Genomic DNA, 22452 nt, shown 5'->3' with positions numbered 1-22452 from the left:
ATGCCCTCTGCCCAAAACCATTTCTGTGATGAAAAACTCAAGGTTCTAGTGGAAAATGGATTTTCTCGCATAAGTCTACTTTACAAATTATTTTTAAAGTGGTTTTGAGTTCTGTTTCAAACAAAGAAACTGTTCTATGGCAAATTGTGAGGTTTCAGTATTTAATGATTTTATTTCATGCATCTCTAGTGGTGAAATGTTTCATATATGAATAATATAGCAGGATTTGTTATAGTAAATACCCTTTTAGAATAGACAATGACTTGATAGGCTTCCTTGTTAGCTATAATACCCTTGAAGTAAGAAAATTTCAGATTTCATTTCCTACATAACTACTATCAGAACTATTGAAATTACAGGTTCTAGATCTTGTATCAAGTTGCGTAACAGTGGTGTTTGTAAAGTTAGTACTTTTGTAGATTGACTTCAGTGTGGGAGGATTTTCCAGTCTTCTCTAACCATTAACTGCTTAGTGTCAGGTTAAAATTCTGGACTGGTGTACTCCAGAAAATGGAGCTGATCAAACTTACCCACATTCTAGTTGCATGCAGCTTCACTGGAATAGTGTGCATTCCTTTCTATTGTCCCCAAAAGAGGCTATTTGCCAATGTGAAAAACAATGTGAGGAGACCATGTTTCAGCCTGTTACAGTTGCATATCATTACATGCAGCTAGGATGTACCCTTACTACTCATAGTGTTAGAAAGAAACTAGTTTTGAAAAGTTTGTGCTTCTACATATAATCAGGAAACAAATCAAAGTAATTGTGTATTTTCCCATATATTATGAGCAATATGTTCAGGGTGGGGGAGAGAGTGGGTGGAAAAGGTAGGAACGTTTGACCCTCACTAGAATACTTGGGTAAAGGGTGTTACTCTTAGAGAGGTGGCTGAGATGTATGGAGAAACAGCAAATCAAGTGTCATAAAGTTCATTAATCATTTCTCTTAAAAGGCTGCATAGACCTCATAAAAGCCTTCCAGTATCTGAAGGGGGCCTACAAGGATACTGGAGAAGGACTCTTCATTAGGGACTGTAGTGACAGGACAAGGGGTAAGGGGTTGAACTTAAACAGGGAAAGTTCAGGTTAGTTATAAGAAAGTTCTCTGCTGTGAGTTTGGTGAGGCACTGGACTTGGTTGCCCAAAGAAGTGGTTAAATGCTCCATCCCTGGTGGTGTTCAAGACCAGGCTGGACAGAGCCTTAGGTGACATGGTTTAGTGTGAGGTGTCCCTGCCCATGGCATGGGTGTTGGAACTAAATGATCTTGAGGTTTTTTCTAATCCTAACCATACTATGATTCCATGAATACAGAGAATGAGAGGTACTCTGTGAAATTATTATGCAACATAATCAAAACAAAAAATCCTATTTTAGGATGGCCTGTGTACAATACATTGTTGAGGGATATTTTGTGTGCAAGAAAGTGTGAATGCTATCAATAAATAACTTGCCAAATTATTGAAAGAAAAGTCTGTTAACAGTTTTGGGGTTTTTTTTTCACAATAATGAGGCTATACCCTTCCATCTGTCATGTACTGCCTATTTTGTTCTTATTGTGGATGTGGCAGCAGCCCACTGAGAGACACACACTGCCATTAACTGGACATATGACAGATGACATAACCTCTGGTACATCTGTTCTCATGCAGTGAGGCATTGTGCTGCAGTTTTCAGTGCACAGAGAGGATCACCCTTTTCGGTATTCTATGATTTCTGGCTTTTTTTCAATTGCTTTTGCTCTTCCTGAACCAGATTTATTGTTAAGTGTTGTTAGCCTTCTGCCTTAATTTGACTGTCTGCTTGTTTCCTTGTTCAGGGCCTTATTTTCAGTGCATGCTAACATTCAGTAGGAGTTTGATAATGTGTTTTTGAGCAGATACACATCTTCCATTAAAATCTGGTGTTGAAGCAGCTCTGAATTTATCTAGGACTTCTCTGTTTATTACACCTCCAATACTCACTTGTGATCACTTTGATTTTTCTGTTACTGCTTTTGATCTATTGCCTTGTAGCAATTTTCACATGAAGATGTAGACATCATGGACTTCCACTCCTTTGAAAAACAGCTTCAATTTCAACATTCATTTTCACATTCTTCATCTTCCTTCCACTCTTATCCTTTGCACTTTTCTAATAATTGGCTGAGATGACTATTCAGGGATATATATATTTTTTCCTGGCCTGTAAGGTTTACCATGTTTCTGTTGCTTCCTACTCCTCCAACCATTTTTGCAATGAAAAACTCAGGATTCTATCCAAACACATGGATATGCAGCCATATTTGCTGCAGTTTGGTAGCTCTCTTTCTGTGCACGAACTATTTTTCTTCATCTCTGATCTGAGTGTTGATGTCTTTCATCCCTGACACTTGTTTGCACATTGCACACTACTTTTTGGTTTTCACATAGCTCTTTCTATTGATTTCTGATCTGTTTATAGTTATCATCCTAAGGTTTTTTTCACTGTGGTAATGTGAAGCCTCTGGTTGCTGGCAGACTCATAGTTCGCTATGCAGTTGCCTCTGGAGCAATTGTTTGTGAGTGGACAATGAGGGAATTGGGACACTTGTGGAAAAGAGTGAAAAACAACAATAAGACTTTGTGGTTGGTGATGAATATTGTGTTGATAGTGAAGGTGTCCTGGGTTCAGCAGTAGCAGTCATTTTTTCTCCTTCTTGGTAGCTGGTGCAGTGCTGTGTTTTGACTTTCAGGCTGAGAACAGTTGCTGATAGCAAGTATGCTTTGAGTTACTGCTCAAATGTTTGGTTTGTCCAAGGCCTTTTCTGAGCCTCACGCTGTGCCAGGAAGGAGGGGAGGAAGGAGAGACAGGACACCTGACCCAGGCTAGCCAAAAAGGTATTCCATACCATAGCACGTCATACCCAGAAGGTAACCAGGAGAGACCCGGAAGGGCTGGAGCTCTGGGGGGATGGAGGAGATATCAGTTGGTGCTCAGTCGGGCAGGGTGGGGTGAGCTATGGGTCGGTGGCTGGTGAGGTGTTGTATTCTCTTCACTTGTTATTTCCTTTATCATTATTGTTTGTAGTAGTAGTAGCAGTAGTGATTTGTGTTACACCTTAGATATTAAACTGTTCTTATCTCAACCAGTGGAGGCTACATTCTTTGGATTCTCCTCCTTAACTCTCTGGGAGTTGGGGGAGCAAGGGGTGGGGAGTGAGTGCACAAGCTGTGTTTTGTATTGGTTTAAACCACGACAGAAGGTTATTCAGTATCGACAGTATGAGGTAAAATACAGAGAGCTTACATCTTGAAAATGTATGTGGTACAACGCAGTATATTTGAAAGGCAAAAAGGAATGTGATCTTTTTTTCTCTTTTTTTATTTTTTAAAAGTAATTTCTAAAAATCAGTATTGTCATTTTTGACAAGTGGATTTCAAAGCACAGAGAACAGCGTAAAAACAAAGAAATCACATAAGAAACCAGGAAAGTATTTCAAATATTTCATGGATTTAGTTCAGTTGCATTTTTTGAGTCCCTGTAGCCACCTGAACAGAATTGAAGTTAATTTTGTGACTGAAAAATATCTTCAGGCTTAAAGGGTTTTTTGTCCATTTTTCTGGATTTGTGTTTTTGGATTGAATTATTTTTTTGTTTGGGTTTTTCGGGAGTTTTTTTTTTTTTTTTTACCTTCACATTTACAATCTAAGTTGCTTTTGAAAATAATTTCATTCTGCCATAACCTTGTGAAATTGTAATGGGTAGATGGATGTTTCACATGTGGGCAGGATGTAATGTTTTCTAAAGCCACATTCTCAAAAATTTTTAGGTGCTAACTATATACTACTTGCACAGTAATTCTTCCAATGTTAATATTATTGAAGACACGATCTTTCTCTTGATGTTTTGTGTCCTTAATACAGCAAAGTACTGACTCCCAGAATATGTGAACATTTATTAACATCATGCTTGTCAGCAGTCCCACTGACATCAGTAAAGAGTCTGAAACGGGATAGAAATGTGGTTCTTTCCTGTACTGTGAAGAAACGCTTGGGAAAACATCATAAATCTGCATAATGATTCACAAGCTTATAGTGAAGTGTGATTAAGTGCTTTATTGAACTAGAACTAATTTTTTTATTGTCTTGCAAAACCAAACGCTGTAAACCACCAAATATTTGACACACAATTTTTTGTATTTGATGTGTATAACCTTAAGATCACTGGTAAGAATCACTTGGACACCTGTGTGAAAGGACTTTGTTTCAACTTTTGAAGTCTTGAGACATTAACTTATAAAGCATTTTTGGTTAGAAACAAAAGGAACAGACTGATGGGCTTTGAATATTCATCTTTTCTATGTATATTATTAAAATGTGGTGGTAACCTAATACTGATAATCTTTCTAGTAGCTGAGGGTCTGTCTCCATTTATACTTTCTTACTTTTCTTGATGAAATGTTTTGAGACATTTTCCTTTATTTATACATGGCATTAAAATACAGGAGTAGTTTTCTTCAGAGAAATGTAGTGAAATGTATGAGACTTTCAACCCTGCTCCTGCTTTCAATAAGTTATGACAAAAGGCTTTGATCACAAAGTGTTCTGTTGGTTATTTGTACTATTATCTGTGTGGTTGTTCTTTTTCTTCACACCAATCACATTGTTTGTTGACAGAAATAATTATAGCAAACCTAGTCAAAATTGGCATGCTCCAACTACTAATAAAACAGTTGACACTTTCTGTGATAAACCTGAGAGTTTGTTTGCCTATATTACGAGGTAATTGCATTAGAACTAATAACACTGTTTCCTCAACATACAGAAATCTTCAGAATTTTGAATACCTCATAGTTTTTGAAATTAATTCCATTGTAGTTTAAATTATTCTTGTGTGGAAATTAAGATCTTATTTTGCTAACCCTCAGTGGGAAATAGCTAGTGACAGCAAATAGCAGTACTGTGAAAATGGAACATTTGTACAGAACAGTATTACTCATTGTTATGCCTCTATTAACACTTGTCATAACATTCCTTCACCCTTCAAAAAAACATTTTGTGTAAGATCTTAAGGGAACAATCCTTTTGTGTATTTGAATACATTTTGCTTTTCATACCTTTTGCTACCTTTATAGACTTCATTGAGATTGGATCTCTAGAGTTCTGAAAGCTGGAGAAATTGGGAACTATTTATTCTCATTCAAATAATAAATGAAATGTGAAATGAGCTTCATGGTAGATGAGTTCCCTGGAGGTTGTTTAATAATAGCTTATGAAGTTTGCAGAATTTCAGCTAGAAAATTAATTTAAGTGGTCAACATTTAGCTACAGCCGCAGAGAGACTGTTTTACACTACAGCACTAACTCATAAATTGGTTTTATTTTCAGTTTTAAATCTATATTTACACCCCTGTTACATTTTCTGAGTTGCATACTGAGTTCATGCTACATGCCAAAGTGACAGACTCCCCAGGAAAGTACATGAATGAATAAATAAATAAAAATTGGTGGGGAGGTTTTAAGTAATACTATCATAGCCATTATCATAGAAAAAAGAGGTTATTCTGAATCACATTAATGCTGCAGAGCTGTGTCCTGCCACTACTGTCTTTGGATATTTTATATACCTTTAATAAAAGTATTCCATCTTAAGGTGAAGAAGTGCAGCCTTTTCCAGGGAAAGTTTGATGGAAAATGATATGTAAGGATGGCTGGGGATATGGGCACAGGTAGAAAAGCCCCTCGACCAAGTACTTATCATGTCAGAGCACAGCACAATCCCACAGAAAAATAATGTAGTTTTGAGGGGGCTTGGGTTTGTCTTAATAGTAGCTGTGTAAATCAACTTAACTAATTCCCTGCCTATTTTCTGAATTGTAGGTTACTTATGAGTGAGTAACTATGAGTAATTTAATCATTCATGCTTCGAAAACAGAGTCAGAATTTTACTTAAACTACTCTGTCTTTGCCAGTCAAAATAACACTGAAAGGAATTGTCTTTTTAATCTTTTTTTTTTTTGCATGGCATTTCAAAGTAAGAGTTGTGTTTATTTGTTCTGTTTCAAACATTTTTTTTTATGCTATTGTTAGCAATGCTGTACATTGCTCCCTTTTTAACCTCAATTGGAAATAAAAAACTGGAATAATAGTGTAAATATGTGTGGATATTCTGAGGGAAAGATGGAATCCCATGTTGAGATGAGAGTAGTAAGTAGCAATGCTTACATTTACTGTTCTCATTCACATTAGATACTTTTTATGCTACGACAACACATCTTCAGCATACTTATACTAAGGGACATATATCCGTCTCCTTGGATACTCATTTGCCTAAGGGACATAATCTATGAATAAATCAGTTTTTATTTACATTGCTTCTTGTATTAAGAGTGTAGAAATCTGGCAGAAAATACCCTTGTATTCCAGTCATTCCTCAGAGATCAGAAGAGCTGGGGATAGCAGCATGTATATTTTTTTAGATTACATTTGATGTGAAGATGTTTCCAAAGTATCAACAAAATTTCATCAAAAGAACTGAGACACCCATCTACACAGAAGCAGCTTGCATGTTTGAGTTCAGAACAGTGCTTCATTACTTCTATAAAGTAAGATTTCTTCACAAATATAATCACAAGAAAGTAAACTGTGACAAAAAAAGGTTAGAATAACAGAACTGTGAAGTAGTATTATAGTATTTTTTCCACCATTTATACTTCATTACTTCGAAGGAATTGTCTTTTGGGCTGAGGAGCAAATGGTGAAAAATATACTTGAAATTTTATGCAGCATTCCAGAATAAGGTGGAAGCTTTAATGTGTGTCTCTGTGTCTAAGATGTAGCATAAGCATTTATAAAATGAAAAAAGGCAAAGAAATAACTTTAACATTTGAACTCCACTGAATCAGCAAAACCCTTTCTTATTTTTTAATATATTGTTTGAGAAAGCCCTTTATTTTTTTTAATAGGGATTTATAAATTAAGAAAATTCTTACTGTTTCCTTAATCATCTGCTTGATTTTTTTTTTAATCATTCAGTAAGAGTCAAAAGAAAAAAGGCTTGTTCAGTCATCCAGAGAATATTTCTCAGATGTTAACCTCTCCTATTCCTCGACAATACAATAACAAGAAAGTGGGTGTATACAGTACTGGCAGATCTAATGAAATAGTAGACTGGTTTTCTTTAAAAGGTTCCATAACACATCTCTAACCTGCTTAATTGTTTTCATCACAGTGGGGTTTGTATAAGGGTATATAATTTATTCACATGAATGTTATTATAATTAACCATGAATAATGGTATTACAATAAGTACCAAAGGAGCTAATCATAATATGTCACTTACGATAATGTCTTGCCATCATTTTATATCACAATTATGTTTCAGCAGTTTTACACCATTGTGAAGCCAACCATTCTGTTATGATTTGCTGTGATTAATGTGACCACCAGTGAAAGATGATAATAATTAGTCTTTCATAGTGTCACTAAATAGAACATATACCCTAGAACAAATTTTGTCTCATTTTAAGTGTAAAATGTGTTAAATGACTCTATCGATAGATACGCATGGGAATGGTAAGTCTACTATACACTGAAAAATGTCTTTGTAATTCTTGTTTCCCTAGATCTTGGTGAAAGGTACTGTAGGAGATGGTTTCACGGGAGACATTGGCCTTGATGACATGTCTTTTCTAGGCTGTACTCTTTACAATGGTAAGAACAGTCTTAAAATTAACATCTCCTAGCTGTAGGCTGTCATTTATAAACATTGTTACTGGAAAAGCCCGATCAAACTGTGACTTCTGCCTGACAAGAAACCCCTTGTTTCCCTGCTTTTAAGACCTTTATCTCTAGGCATCAACACAAAATATTTTCTACTGTGCACTTAAGGTTCAAAAATCCCCTCAGTAGGAAGGGTGCACCTGCCAAACACTTTAAGACCTTGATTCCTAGTTGGAAAAGGAAACTTAACTGCATGTAAACAAACTGACATTTCATTCAGCAATCCCAGTTTGATACAGCCTTTCACCTCCCCCAACAATTCTTAATGTTTTAACTGTGCTGATTTGTCTCATGTTACAGCCCATAAACAGTCTAGGTGATAGAGCAGCCCATCCTCAGAAGTCATGGCTACCTACAGTTCTACAGAATTATAAAATATTATATCCCCAAATTTATGTTCAAGATACTAGTGTCACTTCATCACAGGAGGGATCTTAAAAGGACTAATGTCAGTGCAGCAGGCATTACAGTGTTATATATGGCATGACAGTCGATGTACAGTCATAATAGGGCTGTAGAACAGCACACAATTTAGGACAGTGTCTGAATTTTAGTATCCTAGCACTAACTCTAAAACACCCTAGTGCAGACACATTTTATTCTGATGGCCCAAAAACTTCTTGTAGATATAATTAGGTCTACTAGGAATATCAAACGTATATTGCATATTTCGTCTGCAGATAATTATCTCATATATTGCCTAGTTTATACATTGTACAACATTTACTATAAATTTTGAATATGAAGTTTTTTGTAAATATTCAGTTACTGAGCAAAGCCTTCTATTCAGGAAGGAAACATTAAAAGAACAAATCAGAAAATCCCTGCATGCTTTCAAAGGAGATACAAAAAAAGTATTAAAAAAAAGCGAGAAGAGAGTTGAAAATTATAGAAGGTCAGAGTTTCAGCGTTCATAAACAAGAAAAAAATGCCTCTTTTTGTGTGGAAAGATAAAAAAAAAATGTGCTTATTGAGATCTGTGGACAAAGAAACAGTTTTTGTGTTCTGTACACTTAAAAACTTTTTTAGCATTGAAAACAACTTTTGAGACCCTTAAGGATCCTGCCTCTATTTTACTTCCCCCACACCAAGAAAAAAATTGTAATTAAAACAAAACAAAAAAAACCCCACATCACCTTCCCCCCCCCCCCCCGCCAAAAAAAAAAAAAGTCCCAAGACATTATGGGAATAGTCTGCAAAAGAGTCAATAGCTATGGCATGTTGCAACACAAGTTGAATCAGGGGAAAAAAAAAACAGGTACCCCATGTCCCTGCACCCTAGAATTAAGCATGAGCTGTTGTTCACTTGTTTTACTTCAAATAATAACAGGGAGAGATGGGCTTGATATCTTGGTGGTAAAGTCCCTCAGAAGTTATATTAAAGATGTTGAAACAGATGCATACTGCTTTGAGGTATCATTTGAATGCCTGCCCTAACCAAAGGCTATTCATTGAAACTTACTCTGGATAAAATAATGTTTCATAAATTGTAGAAAATTGACTACTTCAAAAGAGAAAAAGGAGCATATTTTCCTCTCTTTTCAGGTGTCATGAAGGTTATGGTGCTTCAGAATTTCTTCTCCTGTTCCAGTGAATTAGGAGCAAAGACTTGAATATGGCATTTGTATTTAAAATTTTCTGAGCAATAAGGCCCTTGTTATTATTATGAGTTGTAGATTAGTTATGTAATGCAATTTTTCCTTCAAAAGATTTCTTCTAAGTCTTTTTGTTAAATCAGGATAGTATGGAAGTACCTTTTATTTGATTGGAGTATAATTCATTTTATATCATACATGTGCTTTCTACATTATGAAGAAGATACGGCTCCTTCTCATGGGGAATTTATTAGTCTTAGTACTTCATGCCTTAGGGGAAATAAAAATCCTTGTCATCTCAGATACATTTTACATTAAAAAATGTTCACATGTACTTTTTAATTAGCTTGGGAGTACTGCTCAGGTGCATTGTGCACAACAGCTAATAATTTCATTAACAAATTTGAAAAAGGAATTATCTAATGAAAATTCTTTTAATGGGAAATAATAGTAAGGGTTTTCAAGAAATAAGAGTAAGCCTGAAGAAAGGTACATATTAAAGAGTAGGAGGAAAGGCAAAGACAATTGACTTGAAAGAAGTGGTAATAATTTGAATGAAACATAAAGGAAGTGGCGAAACAAGATGATGACCTTTAATAATTTTTGTAATGAGAATTACTTTTTTTTAATGATGAAATTAGAAGGTAAGAAGGTAACATAATAATTTCCACAGTAATCTGCAGTACAGGATGTGTTTAAAAAAAAGCCATTATCATCATAATAATCTGTTAGCCTTGGTTCACAGGGAAATTAAGTTGAAATTAAGTTCTCTGTGATTGTTCTGTCAGTCTCGGTGACATTACCTTTTGAAAGGACTCACTGACTTAATCTGAATTTGAAAAACAGTTAAGAGGTGTAAATGAGTTCCTGTAAGTGTCAAGGATTTTATGAATGGTGGTTGGCTAACGTGACAGCCCTTGTGCTTTCCACTGAAGAAATGTTCAATTAATTTCCTACTGGGCAGCATTTAAATCATCCATTTTGGCTGCCCAGGCATATTTCTAGTAATGCTATACCCCTGACAATAGCTGGAAGTGGCAAGGGGAGAAATCATTACAAAACTAGAGCGCCTGGGTCCCATGGCTCAAGATGTTTCTTTTTTTCTCAAAGGAAACTTGCCAACAGTCTCTACAACTACCCCAGGAACTTCAGTTCCTGCCACACTCCCCATGAATAACTGCACAGAGAAGGATTTTGTCTGTAGAGCTTCAGGCCGTTGCATCCAGATGATCCAGAAGTGTGATTTTAGACCTGACTGCTCTGATAAGTCTGATGAATCAGCTTGTGGTGAGTGTATTAGATCTTGTACTTTGCTACCTCATTAGTTTGCAGCTGCTAAACACATTGTTTTAACTGCTCTGTATTTACCTTTACAATTTGGTATTAGCACCTAACGGCTATTTTTAATGCGATTTGCCTTAGAAAAAATAATAACAAATTGCTCTTAACATGGGAATCTGTGATGTTATGCACTTTCTGCCTTCTAATGGGCTGATTCAGACTTGACATTCCAATTAAACTTACTACTAAAATGGGGCGAGGGAAATAATTGCCAGTTCCCCAATAACTGGTAGCTATACATGAGGATTTTTCTAAGTAGGCATATTTTCTCAAGTTAAATGATCTATGACACTCAAATTTTTCAAACATTCACTAGTCCAGGCAGAAGGAGAGAACAACTTTACAGTCTCATTTTTGGGTTACACATCCGAGACATATGCGTCCACTGCTTACCTGTTTAAATGAATATGGGTTTTGGATGGTTTTTTTTCAGCTTTGTTTGTTTGTTTGCTGGGGGGTTTTATATACAAAGCATTTGTGGCAGCAGCAATGTTTGTGAAATTCAGCCTACTCCATGCGGAAGTGAGTTCCAGCCTGTAAAGCTCTGATAGTCAGATTGGAACACTGGAACTAGGACAATGGACAGGTGACCATGTGTTGTCAGAAGAGGTCTAAGACGTTTGCTGGTTGCTTCTCAGTTGCAGCAGTTCACACTACAGCACTTTAGAAGAAAGACAATGACTGTTTTGCCTTAAAGTGCAGTACTTGAAAATACTGTTGTTCTGAAGTTGATTAATGAGGGGGCAGACATCTAGAGACAGGGACCACTTTGCCGTCAGCAAGCTAAACTATTCTACGTGAAGATCAGAACTTTGCATTCATTACATACTGTGTAGGAAAGTCAGTCATCTCTCACAGGGCTTGAGGGCTCAATGAGGAAAAGTAACATTAGACTCCCTCTGTTTATTTCTTATTTGTGAATAACTGGAAGAAACAAATCTGGTAGATAAATATCACTGGGTAATTTCTTATAGTGTGAAAAAAAACCAACAACCATTCAAATTCTGCTCTGAAAAAAAATGCAGAGCCCTTTGGATACAATATCGGTGTGTGTCTATGTTCCCCATTCCCCAGAAATTTACATTATTTTACAAAATATCCTTTTTTTCTGAGACGAATAAATGCTATTGGAGAATACACCTTTGCATATTTGGTCTCTCTGAAATCTTCCCATTACTACAGCAATGATAGCAATTAATTGCTTGAATGACAGTGCTGAAATTGAAGTATGTCTTGACAGGAATATGTTCTCAGAGGCATTTGAGGCATAATGTTTATAAAACATGTTAAAAAAGGGGAATAAACACTTAATATTATGCCACTCATCATTCTTGGGTAACATAACAAATCTTTACATGGATAACTCATAAGATCACACTGGCTGTGGTTCTCTTCATTACTGGAGTTATACAAGTTATAATTCAAAACTTAGTCTATCATTTTTAGCCTCCAAGGATGCTGAAATCAGGCATATGCTCCTTAAAGCGCTATGTTTTCTTGATGTAGAAGTTACCTCAGATATTCCAGTATTTGAACTTTGTGGGTTAAAATAAGCTTTCCCTGAAGAATCTTCACAGTAGTTGCTTAGATTTGAGTATGGCAGTCCGTTTCAAAGTTCTGGAGAATGACAAAACTTACCTTAGAGCACCTAGATAAAATTTCTGAAAAACATTCAGGAAGATGTATCAGAAAATAAATATTCATAGCAGAAATGGAAAATAAATGTTTTTAATGTTCTCCCTCCCCCCCCCCATTATTCTTACAAGGGGATACATTGTGAGGGAGGAACAGTAGTGGACTCGGTTTTCTTGTCCAGTTGCTCAGAAATCAAAAACTGAGGCACAGGCAGCCACATATTTGTTCAGTATGACAAAAATTCAGTATTTGCCATCAGTGCCATGTAGCTTCATTATTATGTGGGTTTCAAGTCCTGTAGGAACTGCTTGAATCATTGATTTGTTTTCTCTTAGAGCTTTGGTTATGGACTTTCTACACAATGTGCAATAAGTTGCTAATATCATCAGTCCACAGTACTGAAGAAAGAACCATGAAGCAGCTGGCAGATTCATAGCTGATGAATTTTACATGCATTTCAGTGTATACCACAAGACAGATTATAAGAGTGGCCTGAAAGCTGGTTAGAAAGCATATGAAGCTATATACTGAGGTGCAAAAGAATCAGCATATTCCGAAAATTAGAATTCTAATAGAAAACATAGAAAATATATTTAATATTTTATCTATGGAGGAAAAACTATGTGTTTTACTACTGTGTAAGTATTCATGAATTCTATAAATTGAATCCTTCTTATTACCATTTTCTAAAAACCATTAATGATTTCATTTTTCATATAAACATGAAGTATTCTCTATCCATATCTAAAGTTACGGAAATCTGCAACTTTGAAGATAAAAACCAGTGTGGGTGGTATCAACCAATTCTAGAAGAGACATCAGGAAGCAATTCCATCCATACCACAAACATATTCAAGTGGGAACTTGGAAGAGGGACAGATCTTTATCCTGGACAAGAAAAGCACTGCCCATTAATTGACCATACTACGTAAGTACAATTTTTCAGGTACTTGAATTGTTCTTGGGATGTGTGAGTTTGACCATGTATGCATTTACCAGTAGGGAAAACTGCTCAGTTCACCGTATTGAAGCAGTTTACTGATTTCTTAATGACATATATAATTAACTGTCAATAAATGATCTGGATATACAGGATCAATGGTATAGATACAAAAGATTAATCAAAATAGAAAATTTTCATAAACAGGTACAAATTTCTGAACACCTTTCTAAAAGTGATTCCCAAAAGTTTCAGTACCTCCCCATCCAGTGAAACACATGTGCACTCCCTCTCCCAGAGGACATGTTGGGTACAATCATGTTCTCCCTTAGGGGAAGACAAGTTTGGAGGTACGGATTCTCCAGCTTTATGTGCACACATGCTGCTGTCTACAATCTGTTAATACATATGGCATGAGAAATTAACCATCCTTGTAGCATCCCAAACTGTCAGTCCACCAGCTGGATGCAGGCTATTTGAAGCATCCAGTGGGGATAGTGCTCTGCTCATCTATGCACTTGTGGCACCAACAAGATTACCTCTGCCATGCCAAAACCATAGTTTGGCTGCTGCTGCTTCAACTCCACAATCTCTCCCCACTATTACAGCATTTTATCCTACTTTCATACTTCTTTTCAAGCTGATTTCTCCTTTGTTTAAAAGCTGTCTTTGTAGTTCACTGGATACTATTTAATTGAGTTGATGGTGGTCATAATTTTAATCAGTTTTGGGTTAATATATTCTCAGATGCTCTTTAATCATCCAGGCAGTGTATACACACTTTTTCACTCCACTAGATATTGTTATCCTACAGTTTTGCCCAAGGGTGGGCAGTACAAATTACCCCAGCAGTGGGTCTTGTTAATTCTGCTGTCATTTAATAATCAGCTAATGCAGCTCAATGACGGTAGTTAGTGTTAAATTCAGTTTAGCTGATATTTTGCCATTTTTCTGCTTAGATTATATCACTTCATGATAAAATGAAAAATATTTGTTCTCTCAGCAAAGATTTCTAAATTAATTTTGGATTCCAGGTAGATTCTTTATGATAACTATTAACTCCACCAAAAGACATTTCCTTTGATTTGCCTCAAGGAGCTTTTTCCTGTGGGGATTTATCTTTACCAAGTTTTTGGTGGCATTTGTTTTTTTGTTGTTTGTTTGTTATTTTTTTAGGTCAAGTGAGAAATGTGATTAATAAAGAAAGCATTAATGCAATTTATAGTCCAGTTAAAAATAACAGTTAAGATTTATTGAAACAAAATCCCTACAGATGACTAGCAAATGTGACTAGCACAAACAGCGTTGTGTCATACAACTTCAATTCACCTAATAAGGAAACTTCTGTACAGCATCATTCTTCTGAACAGAAAAATACTTACCTAGTTCTAGTGACAGATATGTTCACTTTCTGTGACATTAGTCCACAGAGTGCAAAAATGGACTTTAAATTAAAACATCTTCAACAGTGTTTGCTATGTTGCTACTAGTTTAAAATGAAATTATATTGCATTTACTCAGCATGTATTTCTATCACTGTAAAAGAATCAGCTCAATATATTGGTTTCACTATGTACTTCATTGAAATCACTGTATATTTTTACCAAAAAAAACCCCACACAAACCAAACCTCACGAAAAAATCCTCATTCAATAACAGTAAGAAAACTAGAGTGTTACCTAATTCTTTCTGGGTGTCCACATCTTATATATATGAAGGAAGTGTGTTACCTAAAAAAGATCAAATCTTTAAATAAATTGGCTGTCAAGTCTTTCCTTCACCGTTGTGTAATTGTTATGTATTAGCCAATACCAGCCCTGTATGTGTATTTATTAAATCCTCTCACAGCCTTTCCACTTCGGATTTGCGCTGCACAGTGATACCTGAACAGTACAATGAACAGGACTGATGAAAATAGAAAGTAAACAGTCCATAGAGATTGCAGTTTTCAGGCAAAACTGAAATATATTACTATTGTAATGTTTCACATGAGATGTAATTCGGTAGTACTGTTTTTTCCACTCACTTTGTTTATTGGTTTGAGGAAGAGAACAGGAGCGCAGTGCTTCCACATTTCATCAGGAAATGCAGAGCAGCAGTTTTGTGGAATTAAACTCCTGCAACACTTTGAGGTGGTTTTTTTTTTCATCCATTTTCCACAAATATCTATGGAGTTAAATTAAAGACACTGTAAATCTGTGGGTTTGTTTATTAAAATAAAACATACAGGATTATGTATAGAACCTTTAGCAACTGATATATTAATTAACAAAGCAATAGAACTACCTGTCCTGGGTGGAGCAGTAGCAGTCATTTTTCTCCTTCTTAGTAGCTGGTGCAGTGTTGTGTTTTTAACTTTTGGCCTGGGAACAGCGCTGATAACACCAATGTTTTTAGTTGTTGCTAAGTCATGTTTACTTTGACCAAAGACTTTCTGAGTCTCATGCTCTGCCAGGGAGCAGGGGAAGCTGGGAGGAAGCAGAGACAGGACACCTGACCCAAAGTAACCAAAGAGGTATTCCATACCACAGCACTTCATGCCCAGGATGTAGAACCGGGGGCAGTTACCCAGAAGGGCTAGATCACTGCTCAGGTCGAGCTGGATATTGGTTGGCAGGTGGTGAGCAGTTGTATTCTCTTCCCTTGTTATTTCCCTTATCATTATTATTATTGGTGGTGGCAGCAGTAGTGATTTGTGTTATACCTTAGTTACTGGGCTGTTCTTATCTCAACCCATGGGAGTTACATTCTTTCAATTCTCCTCCACATCTCTCCGGGAGGGAAGGGGGGGAAGTGAGCTAGTGGCTGTGTGGTTCTGAGTTACTGGCTGGGCTTAAACCACACTACCATATCTTCTTTTCTCCCCATGAATTTCTTTAAAAAGAAATCTCTAATTTTTCATTATATAATCAGAACCTCTACTTCATAGAGATAATCCCCAAACCAGCTTATATGGGCTTATAACATATAGAATAATTTTTAAAAGACTGGCATAAAAACTGTCTGTTATTCCAACAAAAAAGAAAAAAAAAAAACTTCTGAGACAAAACACCTTCCTGAAGGCACAAACCAAACCCCATTGAAATACACCAAAAGAAATGCTCAATACACCAGTTCTGTGTCTACCGTTTTATATGTCTGAAGAGTTTGACATATTTCACTTCTGTATATTTATGTTGGACTTTGTCTTACTCTGCTTAGGCTGTGCTGGAATTGCTTGAAGAAATTGAAATTAACAACAATGCTTTTAAGAGCCTTTTTGACACGAAAAGGTATAAATGATACCCAAGATATAGGTGGTTACACATGCATAGAAGTGGAGAAAATGTATGAGCTTTATGAAATGCTTTTATACTCTGTAGATCTGTTCTCAATAGTATTACCTCAGACAAATGTGTGTGTATATGTATTGATCTTGCTTGAGAACTTTATCCACAGTGAAGTGAAACACATAACAGTAAGCCTCATAGACTTCACAGCTGTCTCTTAAGAAGATGCTTATAGTACTTTTAAAGACAATGAGAAATGAAAGGAAGGGTACTTCAGCCTGGTAAAGAGGGTTCTATTAGCATGCTACACTGTATATTACAGGCTCTGGTGTGTATTATGCTTCTATATGTGCAATTCTTGAGTTGAACAAGTGTAGTTTTCATCAAAAGAAAGACTTGAGGGCTTTTAGATAAATAGGGTAGCAATAATGAACAAAAACTTAATTTTTTTATAGAATCATTAAACCACTTACTTTAATTTCTGACACATAGAGTCTGATGATAAATATAACGCACTTTGATTTAGTGCAAGAATTCCTTCTTACACCTGTAGTGATTTTCTTTGGAGCACCTTTCTAAATTTGGTGTCCAATTACAGGTCTTAGTATATGGCTAGTGCTTTGGTGCATTAATTGCTCTTGTTTCTGTTCAGTTTGAGTTTACTGTTAAAGCTTAATTCTGTATTTACATGTCAAAGTTTAGGTGCTCAAGACAGAAAATTCTGTCTCTAGAACTGTGCAGAGGTAGCTCTGTGGGCATTCATCAATTTGCAAACAGCTGTCTTCAAACACAGCTAGGGGATGGTTTCTGCAGTAGGAAATATCTCTATTCTATCGTTTCAAAAAACAGACTTACAAAAAAATTTATGTCTGCTTTGTTACGGCATCACAATTTTTAAGTCTAAGTTTAGTATGCATTAATGTTAAATGTTACTGGATGTGTCAGGTTACTAGATAAAACTATGATGATAGAAGAATTTACTCTTTTTGGAATTATTACCATTTGAAATTAAATCTACCACATATTGCTGTAAGTGAAGATCTTCATTCCTGACCACAATTTACAAAAATGCTGTAATTTCAGTTTTGGTTTGGCTTTTTTTTTTTTTTCTGGTTTTGGCTTTTTGTTTGGGTTTTTTTTTTTTTTTTTGCTTGTTTTTCCTGGGGTTTGGAGTTTTGTTTGGCTTTTAGGTTGTTAACTGCAGATTTAAATTGAGTATTTAAAACCTATTGATAGGTAAGTGGTTGGAAGTGTTCAGTAGAGAAAATCTTTGAAACATAGTAGATCTAATTAGCTTTTTATTGTCCTGCAAGATTACTGAAAGTTATAACTGTTATGACATTTTAATTTTGCATACAGGTTATTTTTTCTCCAATATCATATTCACAGATGCAATTATTTATTCAGGAAAGAACCCTGTTGAATTCAATGAGTATGCTATGCACAAGTCACTGCAAGATGGACTGTAAAATATCTATTCATATGTTATGATCTGTAATAGGCCATCCTATATTATCTACAGAAGGATAACTAGTCAAATTATTTCAGGTGTGGGCACTAAATATCTAGCAAATACAGATACTAAAGAAATAATTTTTTCTCAGTCTCCTTTCTCCACATAAAACTTCTCATGCTACCTGAAGAAGTGTGCTCTGTCACATTTCCTTTAGATTCACAACCATTATACATCTTGAGTAAAACCTTGGCCTCTGCCTGCAGACTACCCTTTCCTTCCTATACAAAGTGGTGCTTCAGGCTGAAATAATGGGCAGTGCATCAAGTAGCTCTTACCCAGAGCATAAAAGAAGTGATAATATATTTTTCTTGAATGGTTGCTTGTACATTAAGGCGTCTTTCACTTCTAAATTTTATAAACATTATTTTGTGACTTCTAGAGGCAGATGCAGTGCTGAAGGAACTGGGAACTGTTAAGAGATTGCTTTTTTTTATAGAAGTCTTATTACTTATAATTTCTGTAATATTTCTATATTGCTTTTACCCACCTTTCAGCAGTTTCTCACCTTAAAGCCCAATTTCAAGTAAACTGTGCTATGGACACAGTGTGCACCTAGATTTGCTATTTTATGGTTAATATATTGACGTTACATTGGATTCTATGTGGGCACATACCAATACAAGGATTAAGCCTTCCTTGTGTCTTTGACAGTTTTCTTAGGAATACTGTGAATAATAATAACTTTATATTTGTATTGAAAACTTTATTGCCAGTGATGGAAAATAAGAAAGGTAAGCACCTTTCATAGATTTTTGAAACATATATTTACGTTTATATGTACTTAGATTTTTACCACTACTTTCATATTATCTGTTTTCTGACACCATAAACAAGAAATAATCAACATAAGATTAAACTAGCGTAATGGAAAGGCTAAAGTATCACAGTTTACAACCATCTTGTGTCAAATATGTAAGGCTTTAAAATACCAACACTATAGACTGATGACATAGTACAAAAAAAAAATGACACCAATATAAATATTTTCTCATAAATATGGTTGTTAGGGTAAAAGGAGAATTTAGCTCCTTAGCTAATGAAACAATCTAGGAATTTTCGCAGAAGTCCTGATTAAATGTTTTTTAACTAGGAAATCCTAGCTAATCTAAAACTAAAAGATCCCCCAGATATTCTAACCTTGCAAATATCTTAACTTTGGCAAAACTTTGGTCAGCTATTCTTTGAGGAAATGGAATAGATAGAGAAGAAACTGATCTCCCCCAGCCACACTACCCTCATAAAGGATGCACAGGGATATAATAAATGCAGACTGAAACCACTGTCTTGTCTAATTCAAACCATCAGTTTAAGCTTTGATGGGACCACATTTTCCTGATATGTCTAATATCCCACAACCCTTCCCCTTTGACCAAGAGAATGCTTCTTTTGGATGTCATCTTGTACCCTAATGGTTTTTGACCACTGGTTTGGGATTTCTCTCTGTACAGAAACCCGTCTGGGCTGATAGCAGGTCACTGATTTAGCAGGGCCTGGAGAGACAGTGTTGGAGAACTGAAGAATGTTTAAATGTATAATAGGTCCAATATGTCTATGGGACTCTGATTTGCTGTATGGACTCTGCACAACATTTATGGAAATATATCTCCAGGAAAAATGGAAAAGGATATGGGAGTTGCTGAGTTTTGAATTTCAAAATTTATTATGGTGTGAGATGTTTATCCCTTTAAGGAAACTGAAATTTCATTCTTTGGTTTGCACCTTTGTCTGTTTGGGTTTGTCATTGTTGCTGAGATGTGGAAGAAAATCAGAATTCTTTAATGAACTGGAGCTGTTTGTTTCCTAACCAGATTTAGTTTTCACTCTAAAGGAAAAACAGAGGGTATTTTAGAAGTTCACCTAAGTGCTTCATCAGTGTTTCTCATACAATTTGTAGAAGATATATAGGTGAATTAACACTTTAAAAACTGAGGGATGTTCAATAAATAATTAAATCTGAGCTTGAACTCTGTACAGAAAATTCAGCTGGGTATTTTCTATTTACTTTAAGACATTACAATAACAATTACTACTGTGAAATGAGTAAAAAACTTTACTTCATAACACTACCAGATTAAAGCTGGGCCTAATTTTTTAGATAAGCCTCTTTTTTCTTTTTAATACATCTAATATTTCCCCTAAATATTAACTTCCATTAGTATATTCAGTTCACTGTGTTCTGAACTCTTGAAGTCAGAAATAGTGAAGATTCTTTTATGAATGGCCATTCTTTGCTAGCTACATTTTAAATTGTATTTGAAGTATTAAGCTATTAAGAAAGTCATGTACAGCAATGTACCTCGTTTGCTTATGTTGAATTTCTTATATCCATTAAATATTGTGAATTTCCCTCTGAAATTAATTAGGATTATTGTACTGGTGCAGGAATACCTCTTATAGGGAATGCTTGCAGTACAGAGGTAAAATTAATTATTTCAAAGGGTATACATGAAAATTTTAATGACACATGTTGTAGCTGCCAACTAAGAAGTTTTCCATTGGATAATTTTCCAAATAAGCCCTAGATCTTGCAAATATTGGCAGGGAAGCCTGCCTGTATTCTGCTGAATTGCATCACTTGCATAAGATCTACTTAGCCAGATTTATTCACTCTTACACGTGTTGAACAGCACATTGTTTTAGACTTGTTACTGTCAACTTCTTCTGGCCTCATTAAAAAAAAAAAACCAACAAAAAATGGATGTGGGAAAAGTACTTTCATGGAATAAGAAAGGAATTTCAGAAGAGGTCAGATGATTCAATCATGCAATGAAGAAACTACTACCTTTGGCTGAAGACCACATAAAGAGCAAAGATGTCACTACATGCCTTTGTAAAAAGTCCGTCTCCAGTTTTCTTGCAGTCCCCTTTAGGTACTGGAAGGCTGCTCTCAAGTCCCCCTGGAGCCTTCTCTTTCCAGGCTGAACGAGCACAGCTCTCTCAGCTTTTCGGCATAGGAGAGGTGCTCCAGCGCTCTAATTGTCTTCGTGTCCCTCCTCTGGACTCCAACAGATGCATGTACTTATGCTAGGGGTCCTAAAACTGAGCACAATACTTCAGGTCTCACAAAAGTGGAATAGAGGGGGAGGATCCCCTCCCTCAACCTTTATTTTGGGATTATTTTCACCTAATTGTGCTAAGGCCTGCATATTATTACTTTGTTTTGGGATTATTCTTTGCAATAATTCACTTCCATATATTTATGCTACTGTCTCAAGGATGATGTAAATGAATACAGTTAAAGATGTCTGAATTGCCAAGATAGAGTGACAAAAGAAAAGTATTAGCCATACTTTTCTCATCTGCTTCTGAATGAAAAGAAAAATAAGTTTGTGGACAAGATCCAAATTTCCCCAGATTGTTATTTTTCCCCCTAGAATCCCACTGGACTCATGTCAGTCTCTGTTGGCTTTATCAGCAGTCCTCATTGATCTCAGATGTTACATGTCTGAGCTACACCAGATGAAGTTCTGAACCACATCTTAAGATGCATTTTTGAAACTTATTGCTCCTTCTTGACAAACATCAACTTGTATGTGGCTTAGAAAGAAAAAAAAAACAAAAACCACAACTATAAGCTATGTAGCAGCTCAGAAAGTCAACCATATCCTGGGCTGCATCAAAAGGAGCGTGATCAGCAGGTCAAAGGAGGTGATCCTGCCCCTGTACTCTGGACCTCACTTGGACCATTGTGTGCAGTTCTGGTGTCCTCAACATCAAAAGGACATGGGACTGTTGGAACAAGTCCAGAGGAGGGCCACGAGGATGATCAGGGGACTGGAGCACCTCCCATATGAAGACAGGCTGAGAAAGTTGGGACTGTTCAGCCTGGAGAAGAGAAGGCTGCTTAGAGACCTCATAGCAGCCTTCCAGTATCTAAAGGGGGCCTACAGGGATGCTGGAGAGGGACTATTCATTAGGGACTGTAGTGATAGGACAAGGGGTAACGGGTTGAAACTTAAACAGCAGAGGTTTAGTTTGGATATAAGGAAGAAATTCTTTACTGTTAGTGTGGTGAGGTGCTGGAATGGGTTGCCCAGGGAGGTGGTGAATGCTCCATCCCTGGCAGTGTTCAAGGCCAGGTTGGATGAAGCCTTGGGTGATATGGTTTAGTGTGAGGTGTCCCTGCCCATGACAGGGGGGTTGGAAATAGATGATCTTGAAGTCCTTTCCATCCCTAACTATTCTATGATTTCTTTTATAAGAAAGGAAGATTGTCATTCTGCTGAATGGTTACTTCTCTTTTATGAGTGGTAGTAGAAATGGTAACTAATTGTGACACTGTTTTCCTACATGCATTTGGTTTCTACCTAAGGCTGTGTGCATAGGCAACCCATCACACTAATTACTGATTTTCTGTGTAAAAGTAATTTTTCAATTATGAATTTTACGTTCTTCATGTTTTCTAATTAACATGTA

At 36.1% G+C, this 22452-nt stretch overlaps 1 protein-coding gene across 1 annotated transcript in view; it reads left to right on the top strand.

The window, feature by feature from the left end:
• The window catches only part of MALRD1 (MAM and LDL receptor class A domain containing 1), a 246477-nt gene that overhangs the window by 68088 nt on the left and 155937 nt on the right, over window positions 1-22452 (top strand). The window contains exons 18-20 of the mRNA XM_031052491.2: window positions 7584-7671; window positions 10446-10622; window positions 13062-13239. Coding sequence (XP_030908351.2) covers window positions 7584-7671; window positions 10446-10622; window positions 13062-13239 — 443 coding nt within the window. The remainder of the gene's footprint in view (window positions 1-7583; window positions 7672-10445; window positions 10623-13061; window positions 13240-22452) is intronic.

Source organism: Melopsittacus undulatus, chromosome 1 (assembly GCF_012275295.1).
Source record: "Melopsittacus undulatus isolate bMelUnd1 chromosome 1, bMelUnd1.mat.Z, whole genome shotgun sequence".
Classification (NCBI taxonomy): Eukaryota; Metazoa; Chordata; class Aves; order Psittaciformes; family Psittaculidae; genus Melopsittacus; species Melopsittacus undulatus.
This window is presented reverse-complemented; position numbering and strand designations above follow the sequence as displayed.